This window comes from Melanotaenia boesemani, chromosome 6, assembly GCF_017639745.1.
Source record: "Melanotaenia boesemani isolate fMelBoe1 chromosome 6, fMelBoe1.pri, whole genome shotgun sequence".
In the NCBI taxonomy this organism is placed as follows: Eukaryota; Metazoa; Chordata; class Actinopteri; order Atheriniformes; family Melanotaeniidae; genus Melanotaenia; species Melanotaenia boesemani.
In genome coordinates, this window is record NC_055687.1 from 35,682,689 (window position 1) to 35,702,109 (window position 19,421).

Below are 19,421 nucleotides of genomic sequence, written 5' to 3' on the forward strand. Positions count from 1 at the left end.
TCAGGGGCGGGTGGATGGTTTACTGGTCCCAGTTTAACGTTTCTCAGGGGCGGGTGGATGGTTTACTGGTCCCAGTTTAACGTTTCTCAGGGTCGGGTGGAAGATTTACTGGTCCCAGTTTAACGTATCTCAGGAGCTGGTTGATGGTTTACTGCTCGCAGTTTAACATTTCTCAGGGGCGGGTGGATGGTTTACTGGTCCCAGTTTAACGTTTCTCAGGGTCGGATGGAAGGTTTACTGGTCCCAGATTAATGCATCTCATGGTCGTGTGGAAGGTTTACTGGTTCCAGTTTAACCTATCTCAGGGTTGGGTGGAAGGTTTACTGGTCCCGGTTTAACATTTCTCAGGGTTGGGTGGATGGTTTACTGGTCCCAGTTTAACGTATCCCAGGGGCGGGTGGATGGTTTACTGTGCATAAGGTGCTTCCATGGTTTCAAGCTGAAGACAGACTATCTACCAATGTCTTTGTCTTTTTTCATTATATCTGTACTAGGGATGTCACGATTACAAATTTTCTTGGTACGGTTATTGTCTAAAAAGTAATCACGATTTTACGATTATCACTATTATTATGCTTAAATCAATTTCCCAGCACTGTAATGTGTGACATCACCTGGACACTCTGCTTGTGTATTAATTTGATTTATTTCTGTCTTTTCATGTCAAAACAACTCATTAATATAACAACAAAGTAAAGTTATTCAGAAGTCTCATTCCAGCTAAATCTCCTCTCTTGTGTAAAGAATAAATACATCCTACACATTAACCCTGGGTTTCTCTCAGATGGAAACGGCTACAGGTCCTGTACCTGGATGTGGGAGGATTCTTTCTGTAAACCACTTGATAAAGTGGTTTTGAACATTTCTTTTCAACCTGATTAGAGTTTAGAAACCCAGGAAAATCATTTAGCTAGCTTTGACTTCCAGCTGTCCTTTAGCAGAAAAGCTGCTGTTTGTTTGGGACATACAGTAGTAGCGGTTTAAAAGTTCCCCTGTTTCCATGATGGGTCCTTGACTGGTTCTTGACTGGTCCTTGACTGGTCCTTGACTGATCCTTGGCCGATCCTTCACAGGTCTGTGGGGGTAATGTAATCCCCCGCAATGACGTCGTCAGCGAGGCTCTGCCCCTAAGCAGCCCAAGTAAAAAAACAGCTGCAATCCCTCTTTTGTCCACGGGGAGGAGCAGTGATTTGATCTTGCTGCTCTCTAAACAGTTTATAATGAGCTGTGTCGCTCATTTGTTGCATTTTTGCCAACATTTAAAAAATGATTTGATTTGAAAATGGCGTCAAATAAATGTATCAAAAAAGCCGACATGTGTAGCTAATGGTGTTATGAGGCAAAGCACAACCTCCTCAAGTCGGCTAAGTGGTGAATGTCACTAGCAGCGAGCTTTCTAAACATCCCGAGGAGCGCTGCCAGCGGTCATTTGACTGCAACGTAAGTTATTCACAGTGGGGGTTGATACAGCTGCTGCATAACTGAATATTGACAAAATCATAACGTAATATCGGCAGGTAAAAATAACATAATACTGATAATGTGTAAAGCAGGGATCACAAAAGTCCGGACCCAGCCCAACCTATATTCTGAATTAGGCCTCAAAGTGCTATTATCCTAAGTAGATAAGTAAATAAATGGTTTATACTGTGAAATGAAGTGTCCCTGGATTTTATTCATAGCGATCTAGTGATAAAACGTGATAAAACGTCATACAACTGTGTCTCAGCGGTGGGACAGCTGCCTGCCCGCTGTCTGAAGCAGGCACATGCGCAAAGGCTGGTAGGAATGACAGGAACCAGCAGCCTATCATCACACAGGGTTTGTGATCTTACAGCCAATCAGAAGCAGAGTAGGGCGGCCATTTATTACAACTCCATAGCCGTGATATACGACAGTTTGGCTGAGAAAGAGTCTCCCTGAGCGGCTCTGTGGAAGTTTAGACGTGCTAAACTGCTCGTAAATATTGATGTGTTTACTTTTCCAAACAAGTAAGCAGGTAAAACTATAGACAACAACTATCTAATAAAAGTCCTAAAATACCAGGTTCAGCCGTTTAGTTTTTAATACACTATAAGCATGGTAGCGTGACTGGCGGTCATCAAAAGACCGCTGGCGACGCTTCCAGTGTTTAACACTGGAAAACCCAGAGATTTCTTACCCCTCTACCATGCCCAGAGTACAACCAAAAGGCTGCCCGGTTTGAAATTAACAATTCAATGGCCAACAATTAGCACCTTTACATTTGTAAACACAGCCATTACCTGCCGTTAGCTGTTCAAGCATACTCCTTGGGGGGAGGAGTGTGCTTGAAAAGAGCTAGGGACTGTGCTGTATAGTTTCACTCACCACAAACGGTATTTGTGCTTTTGACCATTTCTCACATTTTCATGTACCCTTTATTGAGCATTGGTCATGTGAGTTTTCATCGTCATCACACTATTGTACGCCCAGCTTGCTTTCAAGTGAGAGATTATCACGTTTCTGTTTCCACAAAGGCAAGAAGGAAAGCATAATCAAGTATTTCAAATGAGAGATAATTACATTCCTTTTGACCTGGGAACAGAAAAGCAAAATCAATTTAATGTTCCTCACTTCCTAATATGGTGCAACAAGGTTCACAGTCCTCAATGTTTTTAGTAAAAAAAAAATAATTAAAAAACACCTTACTAACAGGGTGGAATGGAACATAACAGAGTGGAACAGAATATAACAGGGTGGAAAATATTTGTTCCCAATTCCAAATAAAAACGCTTCAATGGCCAGATGATCAGCAATGAATAAAGATATTTCTACAGTGATCCAGATTTTTTGTTTGTTGTTTTTTTTGTTTTACATTTTAGATTTTGTAAGAGATGGGTGTGTTTTAACAACAGCAGTTTTATCCGTGACTTTAATCGATAATTATTATCATTATCCAGTGTATAAAAATGTTGGTGTAAAAACGCCAAAGATAGATAAGCATGATGCTGAACTTCGTGGTCTTAGCTCCTGGTTTGGTGTGTCTTGTTCTGTTTATTATCATTCTGAAAGGTATACCAAGTTGTGGGCTGCATATATGCAGCCCACAACTTGAACAAAGGCTAAATTCCTCAACATTCGCACTTGCTCCATAAAATTACCATCTCCAAGGCTCCTCCACCACCACTTTGACTATGGATTGATAAGTAAATGAGCCGCAGTTTTGTAATTGTTGCATTGTCAAAACAGTTCTGTTAGTGTTGTCACACAAAATTCAGTAGACTAGTTGGTTCCTATGCAGTGAATTTACATGTTATTACAAAAATACACAATAATAAAATAGGCAAGTGGCAAGATTAGAATAATGTTATAAGTTCTGCGCAAAGACTCCTTTTTCATTTTCCAAAACAAAACTGACATAAACAATCTTGAAAAAAATGTGCACGTAGGCTATGAGGAAAGAATGAATGCAATGAAGTAGGGACTGGTTGAATAAACACGGTTTAACTGGACGCCTAAGCGAGCGCGTTGCAGGATGGCTCCAGATTTTATTGTCAAATGGTTCCAGGTCAACCAAGTCCGAACTGCTTAGAGCAGAGTCCTGCACGGTTCCGTTTTGCTACGCATACCTGCTCTAACCCGTTAGAATGACTCCCGAACCCGACTCGTCACCAATGTATTTATTCCATTTAAATCCGAACCAGACTGATGTTTAACCCGCGACCCGAGCCATTAACGCATCATTGCCATGCTGCACCGCTTCTTTTCCATTATTATAGCCTATTGTTGTTTTATCATTGTGTTAATCTAAAACACATAGATAGCCTATGAATGTTTATTTTAAGCTTGCTCAACATTTTTAAAACAGCTTTATATTCCTCTGACTGAACCATTTCAGAGTGAAGACTAAACCAGACCAGTGTGTTTTATTTTGCCACTGAGAGGGTATTTATAATAGGCTACTCGGAGATTGCTGTGCTTTAACAAAATGTAATCCACCTTTCCTGGCAGCAGCTGTGTTCTCCGTTCCTGGACTACAAATCCGGCGGCAGAAAACTCTGCTGCGCAAATACCAGCGTAAAATAAACTTTCATATATTTTCTCTGTGTTGTTGTAGTATATTCAGATGATAAAACAACAATATAATAAAAAAGAAGACTCGAAAGGAGGAACCGCGGTGCAGTAGGCTATGGCACACGTTAACGTTAAAAAGCACACTGCTTGTTGTAAATACTTGGTTTATGCTTTAAGAGGTAAATATTTTGGTTAACATGTTGAAGAAATATCGTTGTTTCTTTTTTCATCTCTTGCTATGCTATTGAATTTGGCAACATTAACATGGAAATTCACTGCATTAGGACCGACTAGCCTACTGAATTTCTGGTAGCATGACAACACAAACTGGACTCGTTTGACCACTCTTACCCAATGTGCAACAATCACAAAACTGGGTCACTTGTTCAGCTGCCTCATTGCGGCTCATTTACGTATCAATCCACAGTCAAAGTGGTGGTGGAGGAGCCTAAGAGATGGTAATTTTCTGGAGCAAGTGTGAATGTTGAAGAAGGCGCATGTTCAAGTTGGGGGCTGCATACAGTACCTTTTGGAATGGTAATCAGAGCGTGTCGGGGAATAGGCCACCTGGAGGGGTGACGTATTCGGGATTCCCGGCGAGCAGGAAGTCGCAGCACAGCGAGTGTTGGATGTCCCCCCGCGATTAGACACATTGAAGTGGAAGAAATTATCTCCGATCCTGCGTGGGGCTTTTATCTGTCGCCCTGTCTTCTTATGGAGGTGAAATAAATAATATGAGAATAAAATAACCCTTCCTAGCTACCTCAAACAGATTCTGTGTTGCTTGATCCAAATCTGATTTGTCTATGTTAATAATGCTAATATTAAAAGATTAATCAGTATGATAAATACATCCTATTGAGAATAGAGCTAGGGGCTGTGATCCAGTATTTGAAAGGTTTTATTAACCTACTAGCATTCATTTCTGAATAAAACAATTGGCAGCGCACAAGCATGTTACAATTTCACATTCCACGTCAAACGATGATTATGTATTAAGTTTTATGCATTTTTATGAATTGTGACTGGCCATCAGAGGTGCTTTGAGTGGCGCCTCTGCCGGTCAGTGTAAATTCAGATAAAATCTGACAGACTACGGGCGATGAGAAGTCTGTGAGAGAAGCGCCATCTTCTGGGTCTACCCTATATTACAAGAAATGGGTGGAGTTTGATTAAAACATCGACACTCCCAGGAGAAGGAGGGGGCCTCTCTGGCGGCTGGAAGTTGGAAGGCAGCTGGCTGGAACTGGAATGGAACTGGGCTGGAAGCCGGCAGGTATTCGGCTGGCTTTCAGCTTGGATGGGAACTTTTAAACCGCTACTACTGTAGTAAATAAAACTACATTAGTGAAAATAAATAAGACGTATATCTGGAATTAAATGCGGTTTCTTCTCATGTTGGGTCGATTATGTTTGGAACTTGAAATTATCCTTCACAAAAGACGTAATAGTTGCTTCTGTTCTCATCTGTATAACGTAACAATTGGGTATAACGGGTCACGTTAAGCTGGATGACCAACCAGAGTTGGACATAATTACAAAATAGCTAATGACACCATACAGTTTATTTGTAATGTTATTTTGAATTAACATTAGCACCATTTAACCAAACCATTTTTTTTTTTTTTTTTTCCTCATCTGTAGGCTAGAAGGTAACGTCCAATGAAAGCAGCTTACGTTACGCTGTAAGAACAACCCGAGTCTGACATCATTACAAAATAATGACAAGATAGATTCATTTCAGTGCTACGTTAGATAAACAGAGTAATTTATCCAAACTATTGTACACTTACCTTTACTGTAGCATAAAAAGCTGCTAGTTAACCTACTGGTTTTGAAACGTATTGGATGTATTTTCTCCTTTCTCTGCAACCTTTCATGTCCAGCTTTACAGGCTGGTTAGCCATCCTCCACAGGTTCACCTTCGTCATCTTTTTTCTTTAACCCTAAAACAAGATAAGAAAATCCGACAAGCGTGTCTTAATCTGATTTTTTAGAGGGAAAACTCTTCGTCTGCCGTAGTGTCCGACTCAGGCAGCCTCTTCTACGACATTCACAGAAGCAAAACAAAACAACACAAGCGTAAGTGGTGGAACGTTGTTTTCGTTCCATGCAGAAGTTGTGCTGATCCACTGATATAATTCAAGTAAATAATCGTGACATACCTAATCTGTACCAGGCGTCAGCTTCAACGTTTATATAAAAAAAAATTCCCATGTAAAATATCAGACACATCACCAGACAGGCTTTGCTCAGTCATGTAGTCGCTGTGTGACATTTAAAGTGTTGTCTATGGTAATCCAGACTAGTTTCGTTCCACCAGGTCCCAGTAGCTCTAGTTTGTCTCAGACCAGCAGCTATGTTCTGCTTGGTGTGATCTGGAAAAAATTAGTCTGGAGAAATTTTGTTTTCACGTTGAAATCTGCGTCAATAAAATGTAGCGCAACATTTATATATGGCTCTGTGGTGCGGCTTGACCACAGGTCCATAGTGGTGGCGAAACATTGGACTGTAGCCACGTCCTTCACAACACCCTCATCTTCCTCATCATACACTCCACTAACATGGAGGCCAGATGGCAGTGATGCGTTTGTCCAACGTGTTGATGAGTTTCTTAAATCCCGGGTTGTTCACTGTGTTAACTGAGAAAAAAAGTTCTGTTTGTTTATGAAGTTTGTCTCTTTGTGTCTCGGGAAGCTGGTGGATTATTTAGTCGTGACTGACAAAATGGAACATTTTCTATTTTCTTGTGTTGCGTTGCAAGCCCCGTGTGCACGTCTGCGTGAACGAGCGCAACATTTCACATGCATGAATGTCGCCTGTCACTTGGCTGGAGGAGGGCAGCGATTTTCGCCTCATCGCGCAAGATTCATAGAAAATGATGGAGAAGGATCGACGTCACCTCCCGTGTGTCCAGCCCTTAACTGGCGAGCTGTTTGCAACTCGCGCTGAATAAAACTAAAGCAGACAGGGCTGTGGGAGGAGTCTACAGCAGAGCGCTGCAAGTGGCGCTCGATTTGCAACTGAAAACAGCACAAGAGGAAACTGCGAAGGACAAAAATAATCGTATCATTTCATTTTTTATGATCGTAATTGTGATTAAAATTTGATTAATCGCCCAGCCCTAGAAACTCCTATCTTAGTGAGGAGGTGTGGTTGACCTCGATGCTCGGTATGAGTCATCATTTCAAAAGGTTGGTTGAGCCTAAAAGCTAGACACCTTTGGTGAAAATGGACATAGAATGGACCATCAAATCAATAAACTTAACCATAGAATCTACTCTATATGAAAATTGTGTAATTATAAATAATATTTAACATAAAAAGAAAATCTGTAATATAAATGGTAAGCTATACTTTAACACAATCCTACAGAAAATGTAGAAACTCAGACCCACTTCCACAGTATCCACCTGCTGATAGTTATATTTATTTGTTTACATTTATTCACCATGCTGGTAATTGTTGCGCTTTCAATTTGGTGTTAACGAGACTAAAATGGCTCAGCTTCCACCAGTGTCTGTGATTGGTGACCGGCCTATAAGAAACAGTGTCGGTTCTGTCAGATCTACCACAAACCAGAGAACAGCGATGGTAGTAGAAAAGAACGAGGAAACCAGCTGAACAGAGGAGCTCAACTGCTCAATGAGCATAAAAGTGTTTGGTGAGGTATATTTCACAAAAAACCACAAATATGATTCCTGCACAATCCAATCTAACGTTTAATTAATTTACTGTCATAGAGCCTTTGGAGACTATCGCTCCTTCCTCTTCTGTCCGCCATTTTTTCCTCTGCTTAGGGAACTCCTAGGCCGCTTAAAAGTCCTCGTCCCTGCTTCTAACAGACCTTAGGAGCTCTCTTAAGAGCTAAGATTCTTTAGGAATAGCTTTTATCTTTACTAGGATCACCTCTTCACTTTTAGCAGAAATTCTTAGATTCTTAGAATTTGGCCATTATAAGTAATTCTTTGCACTAAGAATCTTTAGGAATACAGCCCCAGGTTTATACAGGGACACCTCTTTGTGTAATAAGTTGCCATGTCCCATGAAAAGATGTATCAGTAAAATTTTTATTTATTTTTACGAAAACATCCTTAAAAAATACATAAAAATATTAACTAATTTCTATTCTTTGTTCCTATTATCAGAAGTCAGATTCCAAGTGGACATGAACTGTGTTGATTTTAGAAAATACTGTTTGTATTGTGATTTTTCGAGTGGATATTTAGATTTATTTGGACATACTCATCTGTTCTTTCTGCTGTTAGTACTTGATCTTGTATTTTCGGTAATGGTATTGGTATTTCTTTTTTATTGTAATCCTTTTCTTTTTTGGTGGGGGTGGGGTGGGGTGTGGGTGTTAAACTGTATCATTACCAATTTGTAGGTAATTTCATGTATTGTGGCTTTATACTGGACCCCGGGAAGACTAATGGGGATCCTTGATACAAATACAAAAAACAAAAGCAAATAAACACTGCAAGCTGTCGGAATGATTTTGGCTGATATGTCATAAAGACCCACATACATCATTTTACTAAATGTGCCATCAGCTAATTGGAGGTGTTTACCACAAATCAACAGGCAAAAAATCCAGGAAATATTTTTTTTTCTATTAGGAGCTTCTGTCTGAACCTGACAGCACCTCTTAAATCAGTGTGTAAAGAAGCATAATAATGAGTCATGATGATGATTTAGTTTTATTATCCTTCATCGTAGCAGCTGTAAGTCCTGTGAACTGCAGTGTGCTGATTTTTCTTATTTTCTTTCAGTGTGCATGTTACATCCACACGTTTCCATTCAACTGTGTTAATGTTTATAAATACACCATTAAAATAATTTCATGTCTGGATCAAATAACAAGACCAACTGAAGTTCTGTGAAGTTCTAAACAAAATAAATAATGGATAAATTAATTTTATACTTTTTAAACAAAGTAAATAAATTAATCTCTTCATGTTAGTCCCCTTTAAATATAAAAAAAAAATTATTTATTATTAATTCAGTCTGAATGAATAATTTAAAATCTGTTATATTTTTTTATGTAATCTGAAGAGAGCCTGTTGACTCAGTTTCACCATCAGTCCAGGCCAAAACAAACAGAGTTCTGGAGGGCGGCCCGGAAGCCCTAACGCCAGGAGCTGGTTTTCAGCAGGGCGGCCCGGAAGCCCTAACGCCAGGAGCTGGTTTTCAGCAGGGCGGCCCGGAAGCCGCAACGCCAGGAGCTGGTTTTCAGCAGGGCGGCCCGGAAGCCGCAACGCCAGGAGCTGGTTTTCAGCAGGGCGGCCCGGAAGCCCTAACGCCAGGAGCTGGTTTTCAGCAGGGCGGCCCGGAAGCCCTAACGCCAGGAGCTGGTTTTCAGCAGGGCGGCCCGGAAGCCGCAACGCCAGGAGCTGGTTTTCAGCAGGGCGGCCCGGAAGCCGTAACGCCAGGAGCTGGTTTTCAGTAGGGCGGCCCAGACGCCACGACGGCAGGTGCTGGACGTCTGGTGAATCCAGCAGGATCTGCCCAAATACAGGCCTTGGCATTAAAAGCGGAGGAGGAGTGTCCCCCTTGGGCACAGAAATGTCCTGACCGGGATCCCCTCAGAGACATGAACCACGGGAGTAGAGGAGCGTCCCCACAAGAGACCCCCTCGGAGACAGGAACCTCCAGAGGTGGTATGGAATGCTGAAGTGCTGGACAGGACCTGGTCGCTGGCGTGGGATGCTGAAGCACTGAACGGGACCCTGGCGCTGGGGTGGAATCCTTAAGCGATGGATGGAACCATTTTAGGAGCATGGTCCATTTCTGGGCCACATCCCAACAGGGATCACCAGGTCTCACCAGGTCTCTGGCAGTGATGCTGGAAAAGCATGCTGAGTCCATGGGAGGCCAGTTCAGTTTATCAAGTTTGATGAGGACCTAAATGCAGGCTGATGAAAAGGCAGGAGGCAGACTGGTGCAAAAGTTAAAGGTTTTACTAATGAAGCACTGAGTACACAGGAAACATGACAGGGACATGACATGAAGACTAAAATAAACTGGCAAGGTGAAAAGAATACCAAGGGGTATATATACACACAGATGAACTTACGAGGAACAGTTGAAGTGAATAAGCAACTTGATGTTTCAAAGACGTGTATGCGTGGGTTCTCTCCGGGTACTCCGGCTTCCTCCCACTGTCCAAAGACATGCATGTTAGGTTAATTGATTACTTTAAATTCCCCCTAGGAGTGTGTGCAAGTGTGAATGGTTGTTTGTCCCCTATCTGTTGGCCCTGCGATGGACTGGTGACCTGTCCAGGGTGTACCCTGCCTCTCACCTGGTAATGCTGGGATTGGCTCCAGCTCACCTGCGACCCGTCATGGAACAAGCGGTACAGAGGATGAATGAATGAATTAAAAATCGACAAAATGACAATATAACACACACAATAATGAAAACAGAAAAAAAAGAAGTTTTAGTGTGGATGGAAGGCTGTTCCCTCTTTGTTTTAACTTGAACCACTGGACAAGGAGTATGAGGAGTTAAAGAAGTTATTGAAGACTTAAAACCAAACAATAACATCTTAAAATCAACTCTACAACAAACAGGGAGCCAAAACAGGTGTGATATGGCCTTTTTCTGAGTGGCAGGAAACATCTGGACAGCAGTGTTTTGGACCATCTGCAGACAGGACAGAAGGACGGACTCACGAGTAGAGGCTGTTTCAGTATTTAAGTCTAGAATAAATAAAAGCATGAAAAATCTGCTAAAAATGTGAAAGATGAGAAAAACTTGACCATGAAAAGAGGTCTGCGCTGAAAAAAACAACTGGGGTGTCCCGATCCAATATTGATTTCGGAAACAGGTCCGATACCATCCAAGAAAACAGTATCAGATTATATCGGCCTGCATAAGAAAATTTCCGATATAAGCTCTCCTATATAAGCAGTCCATTCCGCTCTATATTCTGCTCCAGCAATTCTATCCCGCATCGCCCGGATCCAGCATACAGAGCCCTTGGGTCACAGCAGCGTGTGATAGCAAAGCAGCAAGGAGCAGAAGTGCTGTCAGTCACGTGGGGGTATTTTTCGTTAAAGTATTAAAACAGACATTGCAGCTGAGTGCAACACTTGTAATGCACACGTTTCCCGAGGTGGAACAAAACCGGGGAAGTTTAATACGTCCAACTTTATCGTGCATTTGAAGCAGCATCACAAAAAACTGCATGAGGATTTTCACAGGACCACTGAGGTAAAGAAACTAACTTCTGTCTCCTTCAAACAGCCAACGCAGTCTGAAACTTGTAAAGCGTGACAAACTCCCACAGGATGGCAAAAAGGCATTCACTATAACAGAAAAGATAGGCCAGTTTATTGTGCTCGATGACCAGCATCTGTCAGTGGTGAGTAATGTCGGGTTTAAACGCTTGATCCGGCACTTTAAGCCTCGCTACATTATCCTTTGTATATACTGACAGTATAAAACAATTAAAATATCTTTGAATTGTTATTTTGTACTTTAAAATATAACCTTTTGTTAATATTTAATTTATTGATGTTATTTTTAGGGTCCTTTAATTTATTATTTATTTAATTCACTTGTATATTCTTATGTTTAAGATTCAAATTTATGCAACCTATGGTTAATAATAAATGGGTCAGTTTTTTTCCTCATACCTACTGTCGCTGACTATTTGCTGAGTAACATAACTTGATCAAGCCTTTTCTCACCTTTCGCACTACAAAATAAGTCAAAGTAAAAATGATCCGTGCTGATATAGTATCAGATTTATATCAGTATTGGCCAATACTAATGGCTGCAATATCAGTATTGGACAACAACCCAACTGATCACATTATTTATATGTTTGTTAAATGAAAATGTACAAAAATTCCTTCAAGGTTCCTTATTGTAGATTTATAATAGGGGAACAAAGGACCGAGATCAGTTTTTTGGTTAGCATTGCAGTTTGAAGAAAAAACGACATGACTTCATTCTTGTTCTTATTCATATTGAGAAAGTTTTCGTCCATCCAGGACTTTACATCTTCTAAACAATCAACCTCCGTGTTGAAGGGAGTTTGGCTGTTGTTGCATGTAAACCTGGGTATCATCCACATATGGTGTTCCAGGAGCCATCTTTTCTAAACATAAAACCTAGAGGAAGCATTTAGAGGGGAAAAATAATCGGACCAGAATAGACCCCTGGGGAACTCCACAGTAGAGAGGGGCTGAAGAGGAGAACACATCAACATTAACAGAGAAACTTCTATTAATCAGAAATTATTCAAACCATTCAGCTGCTCTTCCATAGATTTCAATGCTTTAATGCTGTACAGTATCGAAAGCAGCACTGAGATTTAAATTAGCTAAAAGAGCTGAGTCAGTAAAGAGTAAAAGATCATTAAGAACCATTATCATTAAAAAGTGTAGCTTCTGTTCTGCTTAAAACCAGACTGACAAAGAAGCCGGTTGGCTATGAGAAGGGGAAGGTGGTTAAAAAGCGAGGATATCCTGGAATGAAGATGATTGTGGACTCTCCAGGGGTACTGCTTAATTGTTGGGGCTTGGAATAATTGTGCTGGGGGAACCGTATTCTTTTTATTATCAACCAGAGAAGTTTCCAATCAACCCTTGGAAAGTTCTTTTGTCTTTTCCAGGTAGTGCTTTTGTACAAACTTGCTGGTGTTGTAACTGGCATTAGGCTTGAAACCTGTCAAACTATCTCATGTAAATTTTCATGGCTGTGCCAGGCCGTTCATCAGAGGCCCGTGGACCCTCAACACTACACTCACTCCCTCCAGCTTAAGTGGACTCTAATAAAGTTGCTCTTTGATGCATTAATAACCTCTTCCTTCCTGCTAGGCTGCAGGGCCAACTTCCGAACTGCACAAGGCACATCCTTCCCTGACATGTGCTCTTTAATTATTTCTTTCTGTAAGTGTTGAAGCGAAACGAGGGGAAGAGGAAAGTGATGACATACTTCTAATGAATCCTTGAATAAATAATACTGCTGCCTAAGCTCACAGCACCCTGAACCAGCATTATTAGGAGGGAGATAGAAGAAAATGAGTGGATTAAATGCTGGTGAGAGGAGTAGAAAACTGGATATGGTGGTGGGGAACACACATGAATATAATCTCCATGGTGATCCTTCTATGTCTTGGTTGATTTTGGTCAAACCCTCATGACAACCATGTATGAAACAGTTCTGGCATGCTGTCCTTACTTACACTCGCCTCTTCTTCAATAAAGGTAAAAAAAAAGGAGCAGTACAAACATGTTGTATGGATAAAATATGAAACTGCAGAGCCCTGGCCACCTGAGAATGTGAACCCCCTTCATCTAGAGCTGGGCAAAAATAAAATCTCAGAGGATTTTTTTTTCTCTTTTCTTTCTTAAAAACTTAATGCTTTTGCATGTAAATACGCCTCTAGAGCAGGGGTCACCAAATCTGGACCTCATAGGCCAGCGTCCTGCAGGCAATGAGTCAATGTGTCAGATATCTTCAGCATTATATGGAACAAACTATTAAAAAGTTCAATTTAGATGAGATAGTCAGGAATTATTAAATTATTTTTTTGGCAAATGAATCAGATCTGGGAAAGAAATGACTCTCAAAATTGTATAAATTGTAACATTTAAAAGGTCAGAACAAAGTATATATAAAAGAAAAATGGGAGAAAGGGTCAAGAAGGATAATGTCAGTGAATGGTGGGGAAAAGATCATTGATCAGCACTGGAAAACAAACTCTCATGGAGAGAATATGGTTGGAAAACATTGTGAGATATTTTATAACACTTGTGCAACAGAAATATTGGACTAAGAAAAGTTGGACATTTTTTTTAATTAACATTGATTTAGTTTCTGGGCAGCTTCCACATCTGTGAAGCTCCATCAATGCTGAAAAGTACATGGAGGTTTTAAAGCAACATCTGCTCACATCTAGACAATGAGTACAGTTTCTATGTGGCTTTTCTCGGGATTAACATTTGAAATCTGGTGCAAAAAATTATGTTGACTCGATGGATATTTTCCATTTTCAGTGTCTGTAGTCTTCATCCAGCATGAAATCAGAAGCTAATTGGGTTATGTGGTCTGTAAACGTGTGTTTGGACCTTAGAAGGAAACTTTATTCTCCCATGTGCTTCAGAACATGTATGTGTGACGTCGACCATCCTTCACTGTGGTTCTGTTCTCATCAGATGCTGTGTGAGATTGAGGTCCATCACCCACTCTCTGTTGCCATAGGGAAAGCAGACGGAGGGCAGCTTGAGTGACAGCCGATCCCACCACGTGCACACTTTTCTTTGGTACTGCGCCTCACAGCGAGGCTCAGACGCCGTAATAGATCACCTGTCTGTGTTTAATGTCAGCGCGGTGGTAGAAGAAGCTGCACTGTGAGTTTTTGTCACAGAAAATACTGTTGCCTTTGGGGCCAACTGCTCTAAATAGTTGGTGCTGGCCCAGATCTAGTTGCCAATGGAAACTGGGTAACCAGTACAGAGCTGACACTGATCCTGGACTTTCTTGTACAGGTAGCATCTACCAAATCTTTAGATAGAGAAAAGATAATGTATAAAAATCTTTTTTTTTTCTTTTTTTTTTTTCTTTTTAATCCTTTTAGAATTAAATAATTAGAAAATTAGAAAATTACATCTATTTATTTTTAGTTTAAGGAATTGTTTAATTTGAAATGTTTTATTATGCTAAAATAAGTTCAATAAAACAATTTCCTCCAGTTATTGAAAAGTAGTTGTGGCAAGATTTTTCCATGAATTTCGATGAAATCAAACATTTTGTAAGGATTCTTAAACACTGAATTACAGGCAGAAGTTTGGACATCCAGCCTGTTCACCTCTAATAAGTAGACACTTTATCAGGACCACCGTCTAGAGCCAGGTTGGACCTCTTAATTCTCATTATAAAATCAGCAAGGTGTTGGAAACATCACTCAGAGATTTTGCTCCATTACAGCATGGTAGTATCACACAGTCGCTGCTCATCCATGTTGAGAATCTCCCGATCCACCACCAGGAAACACCTCTTAGAAACTAAAACCTAAACATTTCTGTCAACCTCCAGGCTTTGAAGATGTTCCTATACATTGATATCATCCTCCATGATAGAGAGATGTTAACCTCTTTCTCTCCATCCCTCTGTTAACGTCTCTATCTCAGATCGGGCAGCTGGTCTTCAAGGGGATGAAGCGCCTGAACCGGATCCAGTCCTTGGTGTTTGAGACCGCCTACAACACCAATGAAAACCTTCTGATCTGTGCTCCCACTGGAGCTGGCAAGACCAACATCGCCATGCTGACCGTCCTCCATGAGATTCGCCAGCACCTGCAGCCTGGTGGCGTCATCAAGAAGGATGAATTCAAGGTCTGATGCTGACACACACCCACTCACACACACATTGACCAGAGGTGTGGTAGATTGAGTTGTTTATTGTCACTGCTTGTCATGGCAGCGATAACTGCTGCATGTCTCCGGTGTTGCTCCACTAAGTGGTGTCTGAACTTGAGTTACAGAGATTAACTTCCTCTTTGCTAAAATGTTGGAGCTGGATGCAGAGATTCAGATCACGGAGTTTCCAGGCAGCATGTTAATGATAGTTTTAAGTCAAGGACAGCTGGATTTATGTGGTCATGTTCCTCCCAGACGCTTGGTGTGGATTAGCGCTGTCATTTAATGCTTATCCAACCTGTATTTTTTAATCTTACACGTAGAAAATGAATTGACTCTATAAACAACATTTAAATACTGCAGCAGAAACATGCTAAACAGTAAAACCCAGAATAATTATTGTGTTGTGTGGAATAAGCTCATGTTTAACATTTAGACACCCAGGTTTGGATGAGGTTTCTTAAAGGCTGAATAATTAGGATTTTCTCCTTAAAAATAATTTAAAATGTTCTCCTTTGCTGCGAGAGATAAAAGGAAGCTTCCCTATGAACAATCTGTCTCCTACATCAACAATGTCTTTGTCAAGTTTTTCTCCTTCAAAATAAGAGTTCCGTACCAGAGTAACTTCGGTGTACTGTGTTGCTCTTTCCTACTTCCTGGTTTCTTATCCAATCATATGCGACTCTCCACGGTTGCCTAACAACAACAAGGCAGCGTTTGGTATTTGATGTCGGCAAAATGAGCCTGCAGGTATGGAAGCTAGTAAAAGAAGCGGACCAGAAATAGTTTCAGAAAAACCTAAGAAGCCTCGGCATCCAGCTAAAACAGCAAACGACCTATAACAGAATAAAAAGAGGATCAGTATTGGAGAATCTTTTGAAAGGTGGAGAAGTCTGAGCTGGAAAAGTTTCTCCTCAGCACAAAGATTTTAGTCTAATTTATTTCTCGGCACTCATTAAATGAATGTGTGACTGTATGGATGTATTAGTGGAGTAAATTGGTGGCCTGTTAGTTTACAGCAACAAATGTAATGATGTTTGGACCGAGTGAAAACTGTGTTTGTCCTTATAAACTTATGAAATTACTATTAAATTAATTTATTAAGTGAGACGAAGGGAAAACAGCCGCTGCGTGGCATTTGTTGTTAATGTAGCTTTTGTTTACGCTCTATTTTATGCTAACGTAAATTAGCACTAGCATTGCAAAGCATAGCGACTTACTGTGTGTGTGAATCATCTTCACTCCTCATCATGATGTTTGCTGGCGTTTGCTGGGGGGGGTTGACGCTCTCCGTCTTTTTACTCTTTCGACTGAGGTTCTGATTTGGAACGCTAGGTGTCAATGCTACTTGTTTTGCCTTTAATTATTCCCTCCCGGTTTGGCACATTCATACAAGCTTTCTCCTCCAAATCACTTCGTAGGATTATTTCACTGTATTTGCTTTCTCAGTTCCAGATAAGAGACTGTAAATGTTATTTATTACAACTCATGTATCTCTGTTAAATGTAAATAAAACCAGAATGCAATGATTTTCAGATCCCATCAAGCCATATTTTATTCCCAGTAGAACATAAACAACATATCAGATGTTGAAACTGAGACATTTTACTATTTCATGGAAAACATGAGCTGATTGTGAATCTAAAGGCAGGTGTTTGCAGGTTTTAGATCTCCTGGATAAACCAATATTCTTAAAAAACAACAACAATAAAACTGGCAAATGAGATCCAAATCAAAGTTTTTTGTTGTGAGAAGTGAGCCAAAAAGTCTTCATCCTCTTGTCTCTGTTCATCTACTTTCATGTTTTGTCTACAGATACAGGTACTTCTAAATGAGGTGTTTACAAGTTAAACAGTCTGGTTTGGTTCTGTTCCGTTGAGTTTCTGTCAGGTTTTTATTGCTACAGGTACCACATCCTATCAATATCTACAATCCAGCTAAAATGAAATTACTACAGAAAAACAGGACTTTTAAAGATTAATATTTGTAATTTGGCACATCACTGGTCTGTGACTCAGAACTTAATTTTATTTATTTATTTACTTCATTTTTTCAGATGGGCTGCTAAACCTGCTTAAAATGAAAATGAAATGAAAATACTTCATTAGTCTCTGAAGCAAAAATATAATTTCGTAGTAGTAGAGTGCTTTTAGTCCATCCCAGGGCCAACACCGAGAAACTAACAACCACTCACACCTGGGGAGAATTTCAGGTGATCAGTTAACCTAACATGCATGTCTTTGGACGGTGGGAAGAAGCCGGAATACCTGGAGAGAACCCACGCATACACGGGGAAAACATGCAAACTCCACACAGAAAGGCCACCGTTAGAGCCTTCCCTCAGCTGAGGCTCGAACCAGCGACCTTCTTGCTGTGAGGCTGTGATGCTAACCATCACACCACTGTGCAGAATAATAGACACCCCATTCTTAATCGAATGAGTTCAATATGATGTTGGCCCACCCTTTGCAGCCATAACAGCAAACAGGAAAGGGCCATTCCCAAACTGTTCCTACAAAGTTGGCAGCATGGAATTGTCCAAAATCTCTCGGTAAACTGAAGCATTCGGAGTTCCTATTACTGGAGCTAAGGGGCCAAGCCCATGTCCTGAAAAACAACCCCAAACCATAATCCCCCGTCCACCAAGCTTTATACCTGGCACAATGCCGTCAGACAAGTACTGTTCTCCAGGCAACTGTCATACCCAGACTCTTCCATCAGACAAACCAGATGTTGAAGCGCGATTTATCACTCTAGACAACACGTCTCCACTGATCCAGAGTCCACTGGCAGTGTTCTCTACACCACTGCTTTGCATTGCTTTTTGTGATGTATGGCTTGGATGCAGCTGCTCGGCTGTGGGAACCCAATCCCCGAAGCTCTCTTTACTCTGTTCTTGAGTTGATCTGAAGCCCACATAAAGTTTGGAGCTCTGTAGCAATCAACTCTGCAGAAAGTTGCCGACTTTCGTGACACTATGCGCCTCAGCATCCGCCGACCCGCACAGTCATTTTACAGGGCCTACCACTTCATGGCTGAGTTGCTGTTGTTCCCAACTGCTTCCATCATGTTATGATACCACTGACAGCTGACTGTGGAAAATTTAGAAGTGAGGAAATTTTTACAACTAGACTTGTTGCACAGGTGGCATCCTATCTCAGTACTAGCTGTAATTCACAGAGCTCCAGAGAGCGACCCATTCCTTCACAAATGTTTGTAGAAGCAGTCTGCATGCCCCAGTGCTTGACTTTTATACACCTGTGGCCATGGAAGTGCTTGGAGCACCATGCATAATTATACTTTCTCCTTTCTTAAATCCATAAGTTTTAGGAAGCAGGAATGATTGTAAAGTGTAATTATTATAATGGACGAAGGGGTAGTAATAAATAAGTTTTACTTCTCCCTTCCCCTTTTCGGACATGTCAATTAAGTACAATTATATTGTTAGATGTCTCTATGTATGTTTGGTGAAATGTATTTGACCTGTCTGAATTAAACATTAAACATATATGTATGTATATGTGTGTGTGTGTGTGTATGTATATATATATATATATTTTTTTTTTTATAGATATATATAGATAGATATAATGAGATTATTTGAGCTGAGATGAATGTAAATTAAAGGACTTGTTGGAAAATAGAAGCTAAAATGCCCAGTTGAAAAAATGATTTGTTATAAAAACATTGTTGTACGTCTTCATAAAACCACAGCGTTGGATCCGAACACACAGGCTGATAAATAATTCAGACATCCCAAAGCCTTTGTTCTCTTTGGTGATGGCTTACACTCACAAACACACTTAATGATTCACATTGTCGGCCAGTGACGACGGCCACTTTTCATACATCACCATTAAACTTTAGGCAAGCAAGTGTCTGGCATGTTACTCAATAAATTGTGATTTGTGCTGGTTGCCAGGGAACAAATGATCCTGCTTGTGTTTTCTCATTTATCACCACAGTGTCCTTCCAGTCTTCCATTTTCTACCTCACTCACCTTAGCTCTGT

General features: G+C 40.7%; 1 protein-coding gene across 3 annotated transcripts in view; it reads left to right on the forward strand.

The window, feature by feature from the left end:
• ascc3 (activating signal cointegrator 1 complex subunit 3) overlaps positions 1-19,421 on the forward strand; it is a 193,878-nt gene that overhangs the window by 67,444 nt on the left and 107,013 nt on the right. For all 3 annotated transcript variants that reach the window (XM_041987327.1, XM_041987328.1, XM_041987330.1), the window contains exon 9: positions 15,183-15,386. In XM_041987327.1, the coding sequence (XP_041843261.1) occupies positions 15,183-15,386 (204 nt within the window). The remainder of the gene's footprint in view (positions 1-15,182; positions 15,387-19,421) is intronic.